Source organism: Aphanomyces invadans (assembly GCF_000520115.1).
Source record: "Aphanomyces invadans strain NJM9701 unplaced genomic scaffold supercont1.7, whole genome shotgun sequence".
NCBI classification, from domain to species: Eukaryota; Oomycota; class Saprolegniomycetes; order Saprolegniales; family Verrucalvaceae; genus Aphanomyces; species Aphanomyces invadans.
Window position 1 is genome coordinate 1,149,835 of NW_008580152.1, and position 18,114 is coordinate 1,167,948.

General features: G+C 56.6%; 6 protein-coding genes across 9 annotated transcripts; 4 read left to right on the plus strand and 2 right to left on the minus strand.

The window, feature by feature from the left end:
* H310_04505 lies at positions 1-2,850 on the plus strand. 2 transcript variants are annotated; one of them, XM_008868883.1, is made up of 5 exons: positions 1-1,095; positions 1,160-1,870; positions 1,979-2,125; positions 2,186-2,398; positions 2,454-2,850. In XM_008868883.1, the coding sequence occupies exons 1-5, from the start codon at positions 109-111 to the stop codon at positions 2,724-2,726; spliced, it is 2,331 nt and encodes a 776-aa protein (XP_008867105.1). In that variant the 5' UTR covers positions 1-108; the 3' UTR covers positions 2,727-2,850. The 2 variants fall into 2 exon arrangements, with proteins under 2 accessions (XP_008867105.1, XP_008867106.1); XM_008868884.1 differs by having other exon boundaries at positions 1,979-2,398.
* Positions 2,851-3,002: 152 nt separating this feature from the next.
* H310_04506 lies at positions 3,003-4,251 on the plus strand. 2 transcript variants are annotated; one of them, XM_008868886.1, is made up of 4 exons: positions 3,003-3,338; positions 3,381-3,700; positions 3,753-3,885; positions 3,931-4,251. In XM_008868886.1, the coding sequence occupies exons 1-4, from the start codon at positions 3,051-3,053 to the stop codon at positions 4,144-4,146; spliced, it is 957 nt and encodes a 318-aa protein (XP_008867108.1). In that variant the 5' UTR covers positions 3,003-3,050; the 3' UTR covers positions 4,147-4,251. The 2 variants fall into 2 exon arrangements, with proteins under 2 accessions (XP_008867108.1, XP_008867107.1); XM_008868885.1 differs by having other exon boundaries at positions 3,753-4,251.
* Positions 4,252-4,406: 155 nt separating this feature from the next.
* On the plus strand, positions 4,407-7,244 carry H310_04507 (hypothetical protein). Its single transcript, XM_008868887.1, has 5 exons — positions 4,407-4,840; positions 4,900-5,512; positions 5,566-5,791; positions 5,847-6,649; positions 6,713-7,244. Exons 1-5 carry the CDS (start codon positions 4,485-4,487, stop codon positions 7,202-7,204), a joined length of 2,490 nt encoding a protein of 829 aa, XP_008867109.1. The 5' UTR covers positions 4,407-4,484; the 3' UTR covers positions 7,205-7,244.
* Positions 7,245-7,514: 270 nt separating this feature from the next.
* H310_04508 (hypothetical protein) lies at positions 7,515-10,905 on the minus strand (the record flags this gene model as incomplete). The annotated part of the gene is made up of 10 exons (XM_008868888.1): positions 7,515-7,747; positions 7,800-7,947; positions 8,066-8,164; positions 8,216-8,542; positions 8,598-8,890; positions 8,955-9,121; positions 9,266-9,385; positions 9,458-9,628; positions 9,723-10,272; positions 10,323-10,905. The coding sequence occupies 10 exons, from the start codon at positions 10,903-10,905 to the stop codon at positions 7,602-7,604; spliced, it is 2,604 nt and encodes an 867-aa protein (XP_008867110.1). The 3' UTR covers positions 7,515-7,601.
* Positions 10,906-11,468: 563 nt separating this feature from the next.
* H310_04509 lies at positions 11,469-14,713 on the plus strand (the record flags this gene model as incomplete). Of its 2 annotated transcripts, XM_008868889.1 has the most annotated exons (11): positions 11,469-11,501; positions 11,571-11,676; positions 11,731-11,838; positions 11,902-12,005; positions 12,091-12,163; positions 12,220-12,412; positions 12,661-12,811; positions 12,882-13,252; positions 13,305-13,806; positions 13,857-14,140; positions 14,191-14,700. In XM_008868889.1, the coding sequence occupies 11 exons, from the start codon at positions 11,469-11,471 to the stop codon at positions 14,615-14,617; spliced, it is 2,352 nt and encodes a 783-aa protein (XP_008867111.1). In that variant the 3' UTR covers positions 14,618-14,700. The 2 variants fall into 2 exon arrangements, with proteins under 2 accessions (XP_008867111.1, XP_008867112.1); XM_008868890.1 differs by having other exon boundaries at positions 13,857-14,713.
* Positions 14,714-14,939: 226 nt separating this feature from the next.
* Positions 14,940-17,353, minus strand: H310_04510 (hypothetical protein). The gene is made up of 4 exons (XM_008868891.1): positions 17,211-17,353; positions 16,459-17,158; positions 15,582-16,407; positions 14,940-15,473 (listed from the first exon to the last, which is right to left on the minus strand). Exons 2-4 carry the CDS (start codon positions 17,033-17,035, stop codon positions 14,999-15,001), a joined length of 1,878 nt encoding a protein of 625 aa, XP_008867113.1. The 5' UTR covers positions 17,036-17,158; positions 17,211-17,353; the 3' UTR covers positions 14,940-14,998.
* Positions 17,354-18,114: the final 761 nt, after the last annotated feature.

Below are 18,114 nucleotides of genomic sequence, written 5' to 3' on the forward strand. Positions count from 1 at the left end.
GCCGCCGTGACCCGCGCCGGCGCGGCGATCCCAGATGAAACGGCGTCGAAGAAGCCAAAGTTGGACTTTGAAAGTTTATACCAGAACTCGTTGCAGCTCACCCGGGGCATGGACCAGCTCCCTTCACTGCAACGTAGTCTCGATCAGCTGCATGCCGTCACAAGCGCCAAGTCGCTCGGCTCGTCGGCCGCTGCTTCATCCTCAGCCACGAACAAGGCACAATTCCTCTTGGCTGGACGTGGGTTTGACGCAGAGAAACTCAGCCGTGAACTTCGCCAGCACGAGCTAAAGGCCTCGTTTGAGCCCAAGGAATCTCTCGGCGCTTGCGACCTCGACGGGTTTCTCCGCCACCACCACGAAATGATTGTCGTGACTGCTATTGAAGAAGCTTTGGCAGCGTCGACGCGTGCAGCACAACAGAGTGCAATGAATGCGCTGACGAGCGAGTTCCAGTCATCGAAAGCAAAGCTCATGCAGGACCTCCAGGGCAAGTCGACCCCAGCTCCTCTCGCGTCCCAGCGTCCCGTGAACCTCCCGTCGACGACATCTACATCTTTCATTCCTGCTGCCAAAGCTACGACATCTACACAACCCAGCGCCATGTCCGAGGCCATGCAGGTGTACGCGGCAGCCGTCCGTGCATATTTCCAGGCCAAATCCCTCTCCGTACCGGAGTTCAACCTCATCGAAGCGTTTGCATCTGCCGCCAAGTCGTTGGTGGCTCCTTCTCTCTCCACTGATTCCGCCGAGCACGAGTCACTGTGCGTGTGGGAGCTCCTTGGCCAAATGACCCAACACCGCTCGTCCACAAGTTCCTTGCGATCTGTCGCCCTTGCAGCCGGGGCACGCAAGTTTTTTGAATCGCGATACGTTGTTTTCATCGAGACGAAGCTGGCGCAGCTCAATGCGCCCCGGGGTGGGGACTTTGGCCGCCGTGCGCTTGTGTTAACGTACGTTCGCGATGTGCAGCAAATTTTGCCCCCTCAACAGGTGTGGGCGGTCGTGTACTACTTGCTTCGAAGCGGCAGTCTTTCTGACGCCATCGCGGTGGCCGAGGGCCAATTGTCGAGTTCGTCGTCGTTGCCGCTAGTGATTGTACGTATGAATATCATGGCGTTGAACCATCATACTAACGGGAATGGGATGGTTGGAATTGCAGGAAGCGCTGCAGCACATTGCGTCGACGAGCTCAGCAGAGAAAGTGCAGCCGTTGGAACAGGCCAACCCGGCGCTGTACCACAAGCTCACAACCGTATTTGACACGTTGGTGGCCACGAACAAATCGTCGCCGTCATTGCCAACGAACCGATTTGAAGTGGCCGTGGTGAATTTGGTGACCGGTCGCGACCCCCTCTTCCGCAACGCAGGCGTGGTCGAGAATATCGAAGACTTTTTGTGGCAAGTGCAGTTCTGCAGCCAGCAGCACACGGATCCTCTCGACGTCGCAACCAAGGTCCTCGCGCTCGTCCAGCCGTCCGAGTTTAACCACACGACACTGGGCGGTGTATTCGAGTACGTGCGACTGCTAGTAGTGTGCCAGAGATTCGACGCGGCCGTCGAGTCACTGGCCGCCAAGGGCTTTGTTGTCGAAGCCGTCCACGTTGCGATCTCACTCGCTCCTCACATTAAGTCGAACAACCCCGACTTTTTCACCCGCCTCCTACGACAGTACATCCACCAGTTCCAAACGACCAACCCGAGCGACGCCGCCATGTATATTGCCTGCCATCCTGACGCCGACATGGTCCGCGCGCTGAGCAGCGACCTCCTCCTCGACACGGTCGCGTTCCAAGCGCTGGCGGGGGCGACCGATCCCACGGATGGCTCCCGCATTCCTGGCGCGCTGGATTTGTACCAGACCCGAACAGAGGTACGACCATGTGTGTAGCACCACGGACGAAAGGTTGGGATCGGTGTGGAAGCGCCGGTTGATGCGATTTGGTGGGGGACAAGCCTGACGAAGCAGTGTATCGTGTAGGTGCGCGAAATCGTCCTCTGGGCGTCCCAGCAAGCGCAAAACCAAGGCCGGCATGAGGACGCGCTGCAACTTTTGACGCTGGTCGGCGATGTCGAAGGCGGCATGGTATTGTTGAACGCCCAGCTCACTCGAACGCTTTCTACGCCGGTATGCCACGTCGACTGGATCAGTGACGGGCCTTGTAACGAAATGTTGCTGGAGCTGTAGGACCGAATGACGTGGGTTAACCACGCGCGAACTTTTGCCGATACGTGGCTTCGGGCGTCGTGGGCGCTCGACATTGCACTGAACCATGCGCGTAGCGCGGCCCTGGCGTTCCAGACGTTGATGAACATTGGTCTGTTTCTGGAGCTGTTGGACGCCAAGAAATTCACGGACGGCATCGTGTTCATTGAAGCGCTGGCGCTTCTACCGGTGCCGGTACGAGCGCACAATTTTTGGTGGTTTGTATTTCCCACCGGGACAACGTTTGTAGGGCGGAGAACAAGCCGCCGTCGACCAGCTTATGTCAATGGATCGAGGCGTACAACAAAACGTACACCTCCTCCTCGTGGGGTACATGGAGTGTCTCGTATGGGAGACGGAGCGCACGAAGGCGTCGATCCCGGCGGTCGAGACCCAGGGGCACATGTGCAAGCAACTGAGGGACAAGGCGCGGGCAGTCGTGTCGTTCTCTGGCATGATCAAGATCCGACTCCCTCTCGGTGTGAACGAACGGTTAAACCAGCTCGAAATTCGCATGATGTAGCGAGGGACTGCGCGCTTCCTCAGGCGGCACGTTCCTGGTCGATGGCAATAACAGTATAACTACGACGCACCGTATTCAAATGCAGTGGATTGTCCAGAGCCGCTCGAATCGAAGATGTCAGGCGCATCAGTCGGGTCTACAGGGAGCTCTGCCCATCGACGCACGACTTTTTTCGAGAAATGCACCAACTTGATCGCACAGCCTGAGGACGGTGGAATTGGATCATGCAAATGCACCCAAGCGGCTGACCTTAGTTTGCCGCTGTAACTGCGGAGTTTCGCCTGGAAACCTCCAACCTATATATGCCCCGACCGTCGGCGGATAATGGGCTTGCCAACGTGTGCCTCGATCGTGGCGAAAGCGCTGGTGGCATTGGGTGTGTCCATGGCCATCGCCGTTGCTGCCACACAGTCGTCTCTGAGCCCCCCAGTGGCGAAGGTGCCCCAGGTTCGAACAGCACCACCGCCGACCAAGCCCCAAGCACCGGCCAAACCAACGCGTCTGGTCAAGGCGACCGAACCCCCTCGACGTCTTCCGCCTCGACGCAAACCAAGACTGCGACCGCTCAAACACGTCCAACTCGTACATTCGTTGCAGTTGTGGGTGCAGCAGGTATTTTCATGATGGTTCCATGATGAAGCTCACCACTTGTAGGTCCTTTATCAACTGCATCCAGGGGTATCGATCATCCCTGCCCCCGTTTTGCGTTCACTGGCCATTCCACACCCGCCATTGCACCGCCTCATCTTCTGTCGGCATGTCACCGCCTCAACTTTCGACCCTCGACAGCTCGTACGAAAAGTACAAAGTGCCCCATTGCCCTACGCTTGCATCCACCGGTGGCTCGTTCATGTGGTGCTACCTGTGAGGCGAAGGCCGCCTTCCTCGAGTTGTAGCCCCAGACCCCTCCACGTCATTGCCAAGCTGCACATCGATAACGCTGTCCGCCTCATTCAAGGCTTTGTTCGAAGCCGGTACGTCATGGCCAACCCACTCACATTTGTACCCCTGGGCATCTTCCTTTAGCTTTGCCGTCATGCTGCTCGCGTCCAAACAAAAGTACTTTTCCTGCCTCGTCCATTCGACTCATCTCGATGTTCTCGGCCAAGTTCGGCGGGCCGCCATCCTTATCCAAGCTGCGTGGCGCCACTTTCAATCGGTACAACTATTGCCCTCCAACTCGCTTGACAGTCGCACCATCCAGGGCCGATTCTGGCGAGTGTACAGCCGCGTGTACCGCATTCGCCTCTTGGTGTTGGCAAACCGCCTTCGACGGTCTCGCCAGACTCTGGCAATGACCCCCCACGTGAAAGAAGTGTACCCGATCCTCGTCGCCAAGTGGTTCAATGTGAAGCCAGCCAACCCCACCTCTCGCGTGTGGTTTTGCAGGCGCCCGAGCATCGTCGCGATAACCGCTTAACCACTTGGTTTGTAGCCTCAACCCAATGACGAGACTCCTCACTTCATGGCCAAAGATGGTGGCATGGCACCCTTCCAACTTAAATATAGGCATTCTTGTCCGAGATGCCTTTCGCGATGGGCGATAAGCGGTGGGAATGTGGTAGCAGGGAACGGCTATCTTTAGCTCCTAGTTTGATGCAGGAGGGGATGGAGGGAGCTAGGAATAGATCAACGCAACACCATGGCCAAGAACGATGGTGCCCGTGGGCCAAATTTATCGTCGTGTACTTCTTCAGCGTGTGGCGACCCTGGAGATCACTTTTGCTTTCGAAGCGCGCTACGGCAGCCAAAGCATCCATGCAGCTCGTGCTGCGCGCCGCCGCGACAGCCGCCGCCACTGTCGCCCTGTTCGGCGCCAATCCCGCCGCCGCCACCAACCCGTTGGAGTATTCGCACCACGCCTCCCTACGTCGCTTGGTGGATGTTCCCGAAGTAAACAATGAAACACTCGATTCGGCCAAGAAATTTAGCCAAGATGCGCTCAAGTTCCTGACCAACCTGCGAGGCGGCGACCCCACGTTCTACGCCAACTTAATCACTACGGTCCAGATTCTCATGTGCGACGAACAATGCGCAAAGGATGGCCACGCCGACACCGCAGAAACCAACGCGGTGTGGACCGGTCCCGACGAAGGCATTGCCCCCTACTTTCGGTACGACGTCCCTTGTCATCCCTGTGTTTCACCATCGTCCTCACGTCATGGCCCCCAAGGTTTGTCTCCAAGGACAGCAAACTCGCGCTGAAAAATGAAACGGGGGCGTGCATCCATGTCGCCCGCCCGACGGGGGTTGTCGCGGCCAACTACGCCAAAGGGCTGTGCGAAGTCAAGCCCAATTGCTACTGGGCTCCCATTGACGAGACGGCGTTGACGGACCGCGGCCCCAAGTACTCGACTCTCCAGGGCCCGCAGCCTCCCGACGGCGCATACCGCATCTCGGACGCCAAAGCATTTGTTCAAACGTATGCCAAGGGGTTCGGCGCCGTCGTGGTGCCGTCCATCATTCTCCTCGTCTTGAGTATTCTGAGCATCCTGCTCTTCATCTTGTGCCGCTGCTGCTGCAACAAGTGCGGGGGCCGCAACGGCAAGCCAGGCGGGTACAACTGCATGGAAAAGTTCCTCCCGATCCTGTTCTACCTGTTGTTTGCGATCGCGATCCTCGTCCTCGCCGCGCTCTCGTACGTGTACTATGGCATCGTCACGACGTCCGTGTCCAAGATCTTTGAGATCATGCTGGCCCTCATCGACACGATCACGACGTGGGTGGCATCGCTTTTGTCGCCGCTCAAGCACATTGGTGACAACGTGGTGTTGTCCTCGAGCAAGGTACGTTCGGCGCCTTCTCCGTGCATACCCTGACGTGAATCTCTGGCGTCCAGATTTCGACGCAGCTCGACAACTCGGGGTTCATCGAAACCGGCCTCTCCGGGATCATGAACCAGCTCACGGCATTCGAGGCCCAGACGTATGGGGTCACCCTGCCGCTCCACTGCGTCGTCGGTCGTGATCTCTTTTGCACGGCGTGCCAGGCTTGCACAAACATCAACACGCAAATCAACACGGTCAGCACACAAATCGACGCGGCCGCCGGCGCCGGCGTCAAGAGTACGTTCACGTGCACGCATCCCCGTTGTGACGACGTCGTGGCGGCGCTGTGTAGGCTTGAAAGAGACTCGGTCGTCGATCAAGTCGCTGTTGATCGGCGCCAGCGACACGATCCAAGACGTCGTCAAGATGGCAGTAACGACGCAGGACACGCTCATGGACACGCTCAAGTCGAACACGGCGCCCGTCGTCGACATCCAAACCCAGTGGAACAGCAACACGGCCGTGACCAAGTACGGCATCATCGCGCTGTTTGCCCTCGCGATTGTCGTGATTGTGCTGGGACTGCTCGGAATTCTGTTTGGTCTCACGCCGCTGCGATGCCTCGTCGTCATTATGCACGTCGCGTACATCATCGCGTTCATTGCGATCATCATCACGTTCATCTTGTCGGCCGTCTTCCTTGCCGTCAGCGTCCTCCTCGGCGACATCTGCCAAGTCTCGGATGTGATCTCGGGCAACTGGACCATCGCGCTCGGCGAAGACGCCAAGATTGTGGACGCGTGCTTCAAGAACGAATCGCTCGTCGACGTCATGAAGCTGTCGGACCAGTTTGCATTCGCCGACAAGATCCAGTTCCCCACGATCGATCTTGGCACGATGCTCGACTTTTCCAGCTTCACGGCGTTCTCGCAGACCATCGGGTCGACGACCACGTCGACGTTTTCGTTCGACCCGGCCGCGATTCAGCAGTTTGTGAACGCCCTCAACTCGCAGACGAACGTAAACGCCGGCGGGTGCGTCGTCGCGGACGGACATTACACGGATGCCAACATCTTGACGCCGTGGACGGCCAACTCGGACGCAGCGCCGTCCACGACGGCCGAGACGTACATGCAGACTCGGTACACTCCCAAGGTGCGTGCCTCCTTCTCTCGTCATGGCCTTGTCCATTGGAGACCTTGACGAGGATCGTTGTAGAATGCCCAATGCAACAGCCGGCCCATGCAGTGCATGGCTTCGTCCGCAACCTGCCACTACTCGGACTTTGTCACGGAAATCTGGCGCAACGCGAGCACACTGCGCATCATTCAGCGCGACGCCGCCGTCTTTGTCACCAACATGACGACCTCCATGAACAACTTGGTCGGGTACGTTGACACGTTCAAGGACAACGTGACGAGCCTGACGATGACGCTGACCGGCATCGGGAACGACCTCGGTTCGTCGCTCATTGCAGACGTCAATTTGATCAAGGCCCGCATGCGGTGCGCATTTGTCGCCGACACGTACAAGCAACTCACGGACGAGTTTTGCGTGAACATGGTGCCGTCCTTCCTCATGATCTCGCTCTTCCTCTTCCTCATGGGCATCTTCCTCATCCCGGTCATCATCACGCTCATCATCATGGTCAAGCGACTGCGCCACAAGCACACGGGCGGCGCCGCCGAGATGGACACCAAGTACAAGTAGGCGTCGTAGCAACGTTGCATGAAATCACAACGTTTTTTTTTCATCGGCACGACTTGCAACACTCCGTCGCCATATTCCCACGACACGTGGAATCGTCGGCACGTACTCGTCGACGTCCAACGTGGTCAACTGAATCCGAAATTGCATCGATGCCGACACGGCACGACGTCGCTTCCGCATGCGAGCAACCTGCGCGACCGCACTGCAGCGGTAGAAAGGATGGACACATCTCCTATCGCTGTTGGCGCGTGGTCGCACGACCTGAACCTGCGCAGGGATCCATCGGCGTGCAGCCACATGTATATAAGCGTGCCGTCGTTCAGGATACGAGTGGTGAGGTAGCTACACTTGAAAGTTGGCGTCGTGGGTGGCACTTCATCGGTCGCGTACGAGACCTTTAGCACGCAATCTTTTCCGTGGACGACAGCGACCGCGCGCGCAGCCGCTTGACAAGCAAAATGAGGCACACGTTGACGGGGATCAAGCAGCAGCCAGATAGGAAGAGACACAGCGCCACCATGAGCATCGCGGGCGTGAGCTCATCTACAACCGACCATAGATGCCACCACGCCACAGCCATCGCATCACGACATACCACACAGAGCGTCGTGCAAGTTGGCATAGTTCGTCGCGACAAAGGTGCAATTCATCGACGCCTTAAACGCGGTCACGTCTTGGACGAGTGACGATTGGAGCGTGTCCCCGACGTTGTCCAAGCTGGCCACGAGTGTTGTCACATTGGTCTGTACAAAACAAAGCCGACGTTAGTCCCGATGCTCATGCGGTCGCAACACAAGTCACGCCAGGAGAGTCATGCACTCGCGCCGCCCTTCACAACTCTCATGGGTGCATCCGCAGCACCTTGAAAGCGCCCGTGTAGTTTTGCAGGCGCGTCATGCTTTGATGCATCTTGGCCACGAACGCGTCGGCGTCGGTTGAAATCGACACGACGGTGCTCGTCTACATCACGCACGCATCACTTGACACGAATGTCCAAGTCCAGCAGCGTACGTTGGTGTACAGCTCCGTGACAAACTCGTCGTACGCGCACGGGGCGCTGCGGGCACAAGTGGTCGTGACGGTTGACGCGCATGCGCTTCGGTACGGGGCGTAGCGTGATGCGATGTACGCGGCGGCCGACGACACGTTGTGGGCATGCAATGCTTCCCCATTGGCGACCCACGGGGTCAGGATGGTTGCGATCGTGTACTCGCCGTCGTGGGGGTTGCATTCGGGGCTCAACTGCTGAAAATTGGGAGCGAGGAGAGTCTCGGACGTGTATACATTTAGCAATTGGACGATTTGAGATGGATTCACGTCAAACGTCGAAGTGTCCGCCTGGCGCCACGTGAGCGATGAACAATTTGTTGGAGGCAATTCCACAACCACGTACGGATAGAATCGCTCGGGCGAACTGGTCGAGCGCGTCGAAGGCGAGCATACTCGTCAGATCGATGGTAGGAATCTCAATGACGTCGGCAAACGACAGCGCGTCGTCCAGATGCAGCGCGTGCAGGAACGATTCGTTGTGGAAGCACGCGTTGAGCGCGTTGCCTCCGCTCGCACCAAAGACGGGCGACCAGTCCGTTGCAGCGATCGACGTGAGCTGGCACATGTCGCCAAGGAGCACACTGAACGCGAGGAACACGGCCGACACAATGCACAAGAATAGCAGCGCCACAAATCCTACCAGTGCCTTTAGTGAATACAAGCCATCGAGATAGTGCTGTTCAAGTGGTGCTGTGCGTACCCAGTACATACGCGAGATGAAGTTCGATTGCAAGGCACCGCAGCGGTGTCAGCCCCAACACAATCCCGACTGTTCCCAGCGCGAGAATCGCGATGGCGACGGCAAACAACCCGAGGATCGCGCCACGTCGAACCACCGTTTGGTCTAGCCACGTCGCTTGCGTGCTTCTACGACGCAGAAGAAGTCACGTCAGTGCCCACCAATTTTTGAAGCTCGCATGCCAGGCGGCATGTGCTTGGGAGCATAGTGGACATTTCGCAAGTGTGCAACCGAATGGACATTTCAAACGTGTGTGAAAATGGGGGACCCACCGAATGGTCGAGTTGGCGTCGACAAATAGAGGGACGAAACCATGCACGACATCGACACCTGCGTTGACAGCGCTCTTGATCGAGTCCTTTGTGCCCACGAGCGTGCTTACGATCGTGCTCCTGCCACAAGCGCAACGTCGTCAGGTTCTTCAACATCGCTCGACACCTCGACCATCTTCTAGTGGGACTCACCGCGTCGATTGCAGCTGAACGATCCCATTGGCAGCGACGGCTTCCATTTGGCTCGTTGCGCTAGCAGCGAGAGAATTCACAGCAGTGCACACGTCGCATGCGATGCAAATTGTGTCCACACCAAGCGTGCAACCATGGGGAAGCACCACGCCGGACGTCTCGTTCGCAAACCTACAAAATGTCCCAGCAAGAACACGTCATTTCGAGGCACTGCAAACCTCGGCACACAGGCGAAAGGTCGATGGGGGACGAAAACAGCACTTACTGCTGGAGGTGCGCGACAATGCCGTTCAGGCCATTCTCAATGAAGTCGGATGTGACGAGTTGCGTCGAAATGGATTCGACAGCGCTCTCGACGCTATCTCGCACGTGGACGAGGGGTACCTCTGCCATTTGAATCCACCGCACGACGTCTTGAACAAGATCCAATAGGTTCTCAAAAAGTTGGTCGACGCTGTCAACGATCACTGTGTTGTACAGCAGCGCGCAGAGTGTCAGGCCAAGGATAGCCGCACCAAAGACGGCAAACACCACGATAGGGATGGCCCTTTGGAGGCACGAGTACCCCTCCGGCCTCGCGCTGCGGCCTCCGCACTTGTTAAAACAACAGCGGCAACTTAGGAAGAGCAAGGTCGTGACGAGACTGACAATTCCCAGGACAATGGCGGGTGCGACGCACACCGCGACGCTCTTTGCCCATGACGTCATCGTTTCCTTTGCGTCAATTAACGATGGTAGTGTTGTCGTTGGCAGAGTCGATTGCAAGATTGAATACGTTGGGGCTCTGTCAGTCGTGGCGGTACTATTGACGACGTCTACATGGCGGGAGCATAAGTACCCGCTGCAGGTGTGCAGGGCACTGTACCGTTCCAGTAGCAATTGGCCGTGACTTCGCAGTACCCGTTGGCGTACTGGGCGGCAATGCTCGGGGACGGATTCGCTGACGGAATGCAAGCGCCCGTGGTGCGATCTTTCAATGCGTTCGGATGCGAGTGGTGCACGAGGCGAACGTAGGGAGGGACAACCGCGCCGGGCGGCATCTGAGCCGGCCACACTGCGTTGAGCTCGTCCGATGGCATGTGCGGATACTGACTATTCAAGTGATCGCAGTAGCACACTTGTAGCGCCGCGTACAAGTTTTGGTAAAACGTGGGTGAGCCTCCTCGGACCGTTTGCAACGTGTTCATGACGTCGCGACTCACGGCAACAGCTCGCGACTGCTGGCCTGCTGTAAACGCTGGAGAAGCCGGCAGCAACTGCAAAATCGACGACGCACCCGTTGATGCATCCACGGTGGCCAATGACGCTGTATGGCTGACCAAGATTTCGTCACCCTTGCGCACGAAGGACGCAGCGTGGATCGACGGCGCCAACGTGACGACGAGGCAGCGAAGATAAAGCATCCAGCACGACGGGAGTCGAGCACTTTTACCAAGTGATGGAGACATCGACGAGTGCCAGTCGCACAACCGCCGCGTGATGTGGCCGTTTCAACCTTCTCTTGAAAGCCATTGTCGGTTACACTTGAAGTTGCGACCAAAGAGGGAGCAGCTGTGGACACGATCTGTATTGCTTTTGCAAGGACATCGCGGCAGAAATCCTGTTGGCTCGGCGAGGATGCCTCTATGAGGTTGAGGGGCACATTTGATGGGAAAGCTGCGTACTTAGCAGTGCCGTGCACGGCGCGTACACGATGACTACGACGGCTCATGTGGCCCGGAGATCAGTGGCTCCGTTCGCGACACATGTGACCATCGTGGACGATATTAAAGCGATCTGAGTCGCACCACGTCATGGCAAAGGCACACACAGCCGAGAATGGCAAAGCTCTGCAGTTTTTCACACATGTGAATGTTTAAAATACTGAAATCATATTTAAAATGCATCAAATTGGAAGACGTGTCTAAAACGTGTTTGAAACGGTGGCGAGTCATCCGTATAAATCCGTTTATCGTATCCGGAAAAGTGACCGAACGCCGACGGCGCCACCAGCACCAATTTGGCCGACGACATGCTGCCATCGCAACTGCGGCATGCTATCGAGGTGCGTATGTCATGGATGCGCATAGAGATTCTCAAAGGCCGTGAGGAACTATCATCGCGATGTAAGTAGGCCGATGAAGTTGATGTGCCACTGCATCTGCTGGAGGATCTCGGTATCGAGTTTGACTTCGAAATGGATACAGAGTCCATGTCGCGCGCGTACTTTGAATGCGCAGGTTTGTTTGTCGTCTGATATTCTTCCCGCCCGTGCTCAACGCTCGCGCGTGTAGCGGAAGGAAACGTTGAGACTCTTCGCTTTCTCCTCAGCAGCGACGTCAAAGGCGAGTTGTTGAACTCGGTGGACGTCGATGGCTTTTCCGCGCTCATGATTGCTGCTGGTGCGTCGCCGTACTTGTCCATCGATTTCGTGCGTGCATATTTCTCAATTGTTGTTGTCGTAGCGGAAGGCAATCGTGACGTCGTGCTAGAACTCTTGCGACGCAACGCTGACGCAAACCTTCGGACGTTCGAACTCAGGAGCGCGGCCCTTCATTTCGCCGCCAAAGTAAGCAATCTGGACGCATCTTGGTGCCGCAGTACCCAAGATGCAGTCACCAATCGTCCATGTTGACTCCGTGTTCCTGTACCAGAACGGAGACCCGGACATTGTCGAAGAAATGTGCAAACACACAACCCAGATCGACTTTTGGAACATCAATGCGGGTGTGTATGACATCTGGTCTTGTAGAGGTCGTTTACCCACGAGTCGTTGCTTGTAGACACGCCGTTGGTGTGGGCATGCATCGAAGGCCGCGACGCGGCAGTGGCTGTGCTCCTCCGCCATGGTGCTGATCCACGAGTGACCAACCACTACGGCGCCACGACCCTCATGTGCGCGACTATGATTGGAGAGGAGTCGGATGAAGCCACGGATGCAGCGCGCAAAGCCATCGTCACCATGCTCCTCGAACGGTACGCCTTTCATCGATGCCGTCGGTTTCTACGAACCTAGTGTTTTCTGATTCGATGCTCGCTGACTTTGGCGAGCATATTCATACCATTTCGATTCATATCAGCCACTTTGTTTTGGATTTGTATCCCTTTCCTTCCCCTCCTTCCGTTGCCTCGGCAAGTGTGCTCAGTGAGAGGCATTTTTGTCGGATTTTGTGTCCCTTCAAGTTGGATGTCGTCCCGTCGCTATTCATGCTATCGTGATGTAGGTGCCCCGAACTGGTCAATGTCCAAGACCGAGATGGAAGCACTGCGATGCACTTGGCGGCGTCGTGCGGGTATTTGCAATGCTGTCACGCCTTGCTGGCGGGCGGGGCAGACATCACGATTCGAAATGCCGTGGGCCAGACACCGTTGGAGGTACGAAGCTACCCGACGCGACGTTCTTGTCATGTGAATTCACTGTTGACGGTTGGGACGGAACCGACAGGAAGCCGAGCAAACGGGATGCGAAGGCAGCGAACCATGCGTCGCATTTCTTAAAGTGCACTGGGCAAAACTCGAAGAGGAAGTGAACAAGCGCATGCGAACCATGCTCGAGCTCGAAGACGACCCGTCCCTGGGCGTCGCCACGCCTGGGAAATCAACCAAAAAGAAGAAAAAACAAAAGAAAAACAGCGCGGCCAAGAAAAAACAGCAACTCGCCAACAAACCAGCAACGCCCCCACCAAATGCATTCAACACACATAGTCTGCCGGCGACTGCTGCGACACGAGATATCGACGACGACGACGACTCGGACGCATCGGACGAACAAGTCAAGTTGGGCTCGCAAACGAATCGCACAGTGCAGGCATCCACGTACGAGTGGTACAGATTCATTGAAGCAATTTCGACTGATTTTTGGTTCTAGTACTGGCCTTCAAGCTGTGCAAGTGCCGCAGCCCGCAGTGGAAGAGGACGCTTGGACAACAGTGTGCCGCAAGCAGTCTCACGAAAAGAAAGACGCCGGCAAACACCAGCCAGTGACTCCACATGGAGTGGGGTTGGAACAAAGTGATGCTACACACATTGCGTCCGAAGTCCATTCGATGAAACCAGCTTCGACTGCACCTCAAACACACACCCAACCTACGTTTCCACCGATTGCGCAGAGATTGATGCGGGAAGTTGACGAAGAAATCGCTCCGACGCATCGAGTGACACCTGAGTCGCTCGTTGTGCCTCCTGTGCTGGTGGCAGCTCCAGAAGCAGCATCGCCCAAGTCCCCCAGTCGTGTTCGCCGTTTTCAAGTCTCGACACCGGACAGTCCTCCAAGCAATCACTTCCATCACAAAGACGTGGTTTCGACCCCTCGGTACACGATCGGAAGCTCGACATCCATTCCGTTCTTACACCACAGACCCACCTCCCTCGTACGACACACCTGATCAGTCAGCCATTCGACTGTCATCGCGTCATGTAGACGATGGCGCCTATGACAATGTCGCCGCCAACATCAGCAGCCACGGCCCCATCGATGCTATATAGCGGAGGAAGCAATCGCACGGTTTGGAGCGACCGCACTTACCGCAAGGGCTCCGTGCCATTTCGTCCGACCGATAAACTCGCGTGGCTGCACCAGTTGGACCAGAATGTCCGAGATGCGCTGGTCATGCTTGCGTGCGGAACTTGTGGCGACTGGATCCACGACAATTTACAATGCCCAGCCTGCCAGCAACTATACTGCCACCGCTGTGTGCCTGTCGCGTAAGTGTGGTGGAACCAGGCCAGATGTCCTGACACGTAGCATCGCGTAGATGCGCCCGGTGCGGCCTCGCTTTGCTCCGTGCGTCGCTCCAGCACAACGGTTTGGCCCAGACACAAGCAGCGTGCGTGGGTCTGGTCGCCATCGAAGGGGATCCGTCGACCGGGATGACCAAAACTCTCACGTCGTTGGAAGAAGACATGCACACGGCCGTGCCGTTGTCCCAGCACGTCGCCCTAAGCCCCGTGGGCCTTGTTCCTGGCCAAACTCCGTACTTGGCGTCGTGCAGCATGGCCCAACTCGACGTGCTGGAAGAGATGCATTACACAGCGCTACGAGAAATTCAGTCGGCCCGCGTCGCCACCGCGCGAGCGCAGGAGCGCATGCGATACGACCAAGAACTCAAGCAGCAACTCTACCTTCAGAGTTTAGTCGCACCAGTGTTCGCAGCCCCCGGCGACGACACGCTCCTAGGGTGATGATTCATCCCAGCGACTTGCGCGAATAGAAGAAAATATCGGTCCCAACTTTGGAGTAAAAATCGGTGGCACGCCATCTCGCGCCGTCGCTGACCCCAAGTGCGATAGGAAGCATCGCTCTCGAACGGTGAGCAACGTGCGTGCAGGTGTCGTGCCCCACCGATGGTCTGCCGACAGTGCTCCGAACATGGCGATGGGCAAGTGGTTCATGCCACTGTGCGCAGCGCATTCAAGTGGAGGTCGATGGGAATCGTCGTTGGCTAGAAAACGATCGGGAGCTTGCATTGCCAACGGCATGTTCGTGTTGCGACGTGTCGATTTTTGAAGCCAACAGATCGGTGCCGAACGCACGGGGTCGCGGTGGAGTTACAAATGTATAGATTACGAGGTAGCAGACGGCACTAATGACTGCTTCATCACCCGCATGGACGACGTGGATGTGGGGAATTGGTGGGGGGGTAGCCTCGAGACGTGTATGGGCTTGGCGGACGAATGTGGAGAGAGGACCTTGGATTCCAGTTGGAACTGCGGTGACGAGAACGATGACGAGGGGGACACCGCGTACGGTCCTTGAGAGTATGGCGACGGAGGAGGAGGCAGCATGGCTGGCGATTGCGGATATCGTTCCAGTGCGACCGGGGACGATGGAAACGGGGACTGCGAGTATGATGCAGCCGTGGGAGATGGTGGAGGACTGCTGCCAGGGTATCGTTCGAGGTCGTAACCAACTGGTTGGGATTGCAGCTGCATGCGGCTCGCGTGATACTGGTACGCTTCTTGGAGAAGACGGACACCACGTTCGGCCTTCATTCGTTTGGCTTCCCGAGCGCGATCTCGCATCTTGTTGAGGAGATATCTACAAGCGAAACAACATGAGGACCAAACACATCGGACACGATGAACGGAAAGACGAGTCGACCAAAATGCGCCACACCGTCATGACATTGCCATCCACAACACCTACCGGAACGCAATGACGACGTAATCCCGTTCGCTTTCCGAGTGAAGCTCCAAATCCAACGTCCTCGACGCCGTCACAAGAGAGACACAGTGCTTCGGGTTGGCCTTTTGTGGTAGTCGCCGGAACACGGCAGTGGCATGGCCGAGTCGCAGCTCTTGCACTTCCTGAAGCAAGATCGCCCCGCCGCTCTTGCCTTTCCACGTGATTTCGCCATACTTGTCAACATTCAAGTTGGTTTTGTGTGGTTTGCCCTTGCGGCCGTGCTTATACACGGTCATGCCGCCGAGTTTCTTCATGATTGTAGTTTCCACATGCATGCTCGCCTTCTTCTCGTTCTCATGTGCCTGCGCCACCATGAGCGAGATGCTGCGCTGGAGCCAGTCGCATTGCTGGCGGCTCGATGTGACGACGTCCAGCGACCGTGTGGGAGTCACCAGCGACAGGCAGCACGCCGGGTCGAGCGTGCCTTTGGCTTCCTTAAAAGCTTTGCGGAACACGTCGCTCTTAATGCCGCTCTGGATGGAAATCACGGTCGACAGCGAGATGCTCTTTTGCTTCTGTTGCTGCAACATGGACGTCAAATGGTGGCCGAGCTTCGGCGTCCACCGAATCACATCGGCGTTCTCGACGATGAGTTGCGTCGTGTGCGGTTTCCCCTTGCGGCCGTATTTAACGACTGTCATGCCAGACACGCACTGCACTGCAATGCGAAAGTCCGTGAGTTTTCTCGTGAGTTGGTCGCGAAGAGCTTGCTGCACGGCGTTGCGCCGCGACGCCTCGAGGATGATGTACTGGCAGATGAGCCACCGCACTGAGTTCGCTTCCAGCGCTACAACAAAGTCGACGTGTGAGCCGAAGGAGTGTCTCGAGGGGCACGTACTGGTCAGTTGCTTTCGGCGAACACCATACGACACGTAGGAAAAGTACCCCGACGCCCACTTGCACGACATGCAGTCGATCATGTTGGCTCGAATCACACTGCGTACTAGCGCCGAGCTACCTCGGCAGCGAAGGAGTTTTCGAGGGTCCGGGGTCAAGTCTCGAATGTATAATAAGGTCGTCGTTTGGTCAGACGAGGGTGTGTCTTCAGAGTCGTCGATGATCCTGGGACTTCCTGCGAGATGGAGGGCGACGACAGGCGTTGCGCTGGGAGATTGGCACAAAGTGACCTGGGAGCTCGTGCGAGAGTGTTCGCTTTGGCTGGATGAATGGTGTTGACGTCGCGACGACGACGAGGTTGCGTCGTCAAAGAGAGATGACGCTTTGTGTGTGATGCTGCGGAGGCCGTTCCGGATCTGGGACATCGTTCGGTTTTCCTTCTTCGGTGTCTTTTCGTTGTAGCTGGGGCTGCTGAGGACATGGGGGTGATGAAGATGCCGCTGGGACGCCGTGATCGAGTGCGTCGTCGACGTTCGCTCGTTGAATGCATACTGTGGCGACGGCGGCGGCGACTTCATCGGAGACGCGGGTGTCGGATCGTACGACTTGGACGTGTTTCGTCGAAACACGTTCAGAAAGGATTTCGTTGCCTCCGAAATGGTGTCCTTCCGGCAATAGTAACGACGACGAACGATGTCAACCTAAGACGAGGATCGTGGAACCTTCCGCAATCTCGTCTCTGCAAACTCGTACCTGCCGATCGACTCTGCTTGCGCTAGTTGCTGTGTATGCACGACTCGCCAGCGGGTCTGTGAGCAGGCCTTGTGTGGAAGACGGAATGCGGCGCCGAGGGCCTGAGCCGCGCACGTCCAAAGGTGATGTGGCCGCCCCGTCTGGCCAAACTGGATCTCGTTCTCTTGAGATAGAAATGCCCTCCCATCATTGGTTATAATTCAAGCCAATGAATATGGATGAAATCATTTTGACGAGATTCGATTGGTGTAAAAATGAGCAATAAAGTGGACGGTGCTGCACTCGCAATGCCGCAATGTTGTGGCCGGAGGGTCGCTGGACGGGTTGTACCCAACGCCAGGTCCTGTGTCCGTTTGGTTATTCGCGTATGCTGCTTGGTATGAGCTTGGTGGAACGTGGCGCTGCCTACATTCATTTCGGTGGCTCAGCCCCCCCGGCATTACGCAGAGGTCGAAGTGAAGCGGCACACCAATCCCCCCAACTACCCCCTCGTTGAAATTTGCCGGCAATCGAACAAGACTGGTTGTATGGGACAGGTCGATGAGAACGTCGTAATCACTGGGCAGAGCCGTTCCCAGCAGCCAGTCAGCCTGGAGAAGCAAGGCATTGAGTGGACCTCGTCCATGTCTTGGCACATGCTTTGCGCTAAATCGATGGATTTAGAGAAAAAACTCGTGGCCTTTAGAGGCGAAAAGAGGCGTTAATTTGATGAAAATTGCCACTTTCTGACCAAGAACGTTTTGATAAACCAGAAATGGCCGTACTTGATTGGGCGAGGCCATGTGTACACGCTGTGTGGATGCCTACAGTGGCACAAATGGGCACTAATGTGATCCAACCTGGATCAATTACAGTACAAAAACGATGCTTTCAGCGCACGGAACGATCGAACTCACGCGAAGGT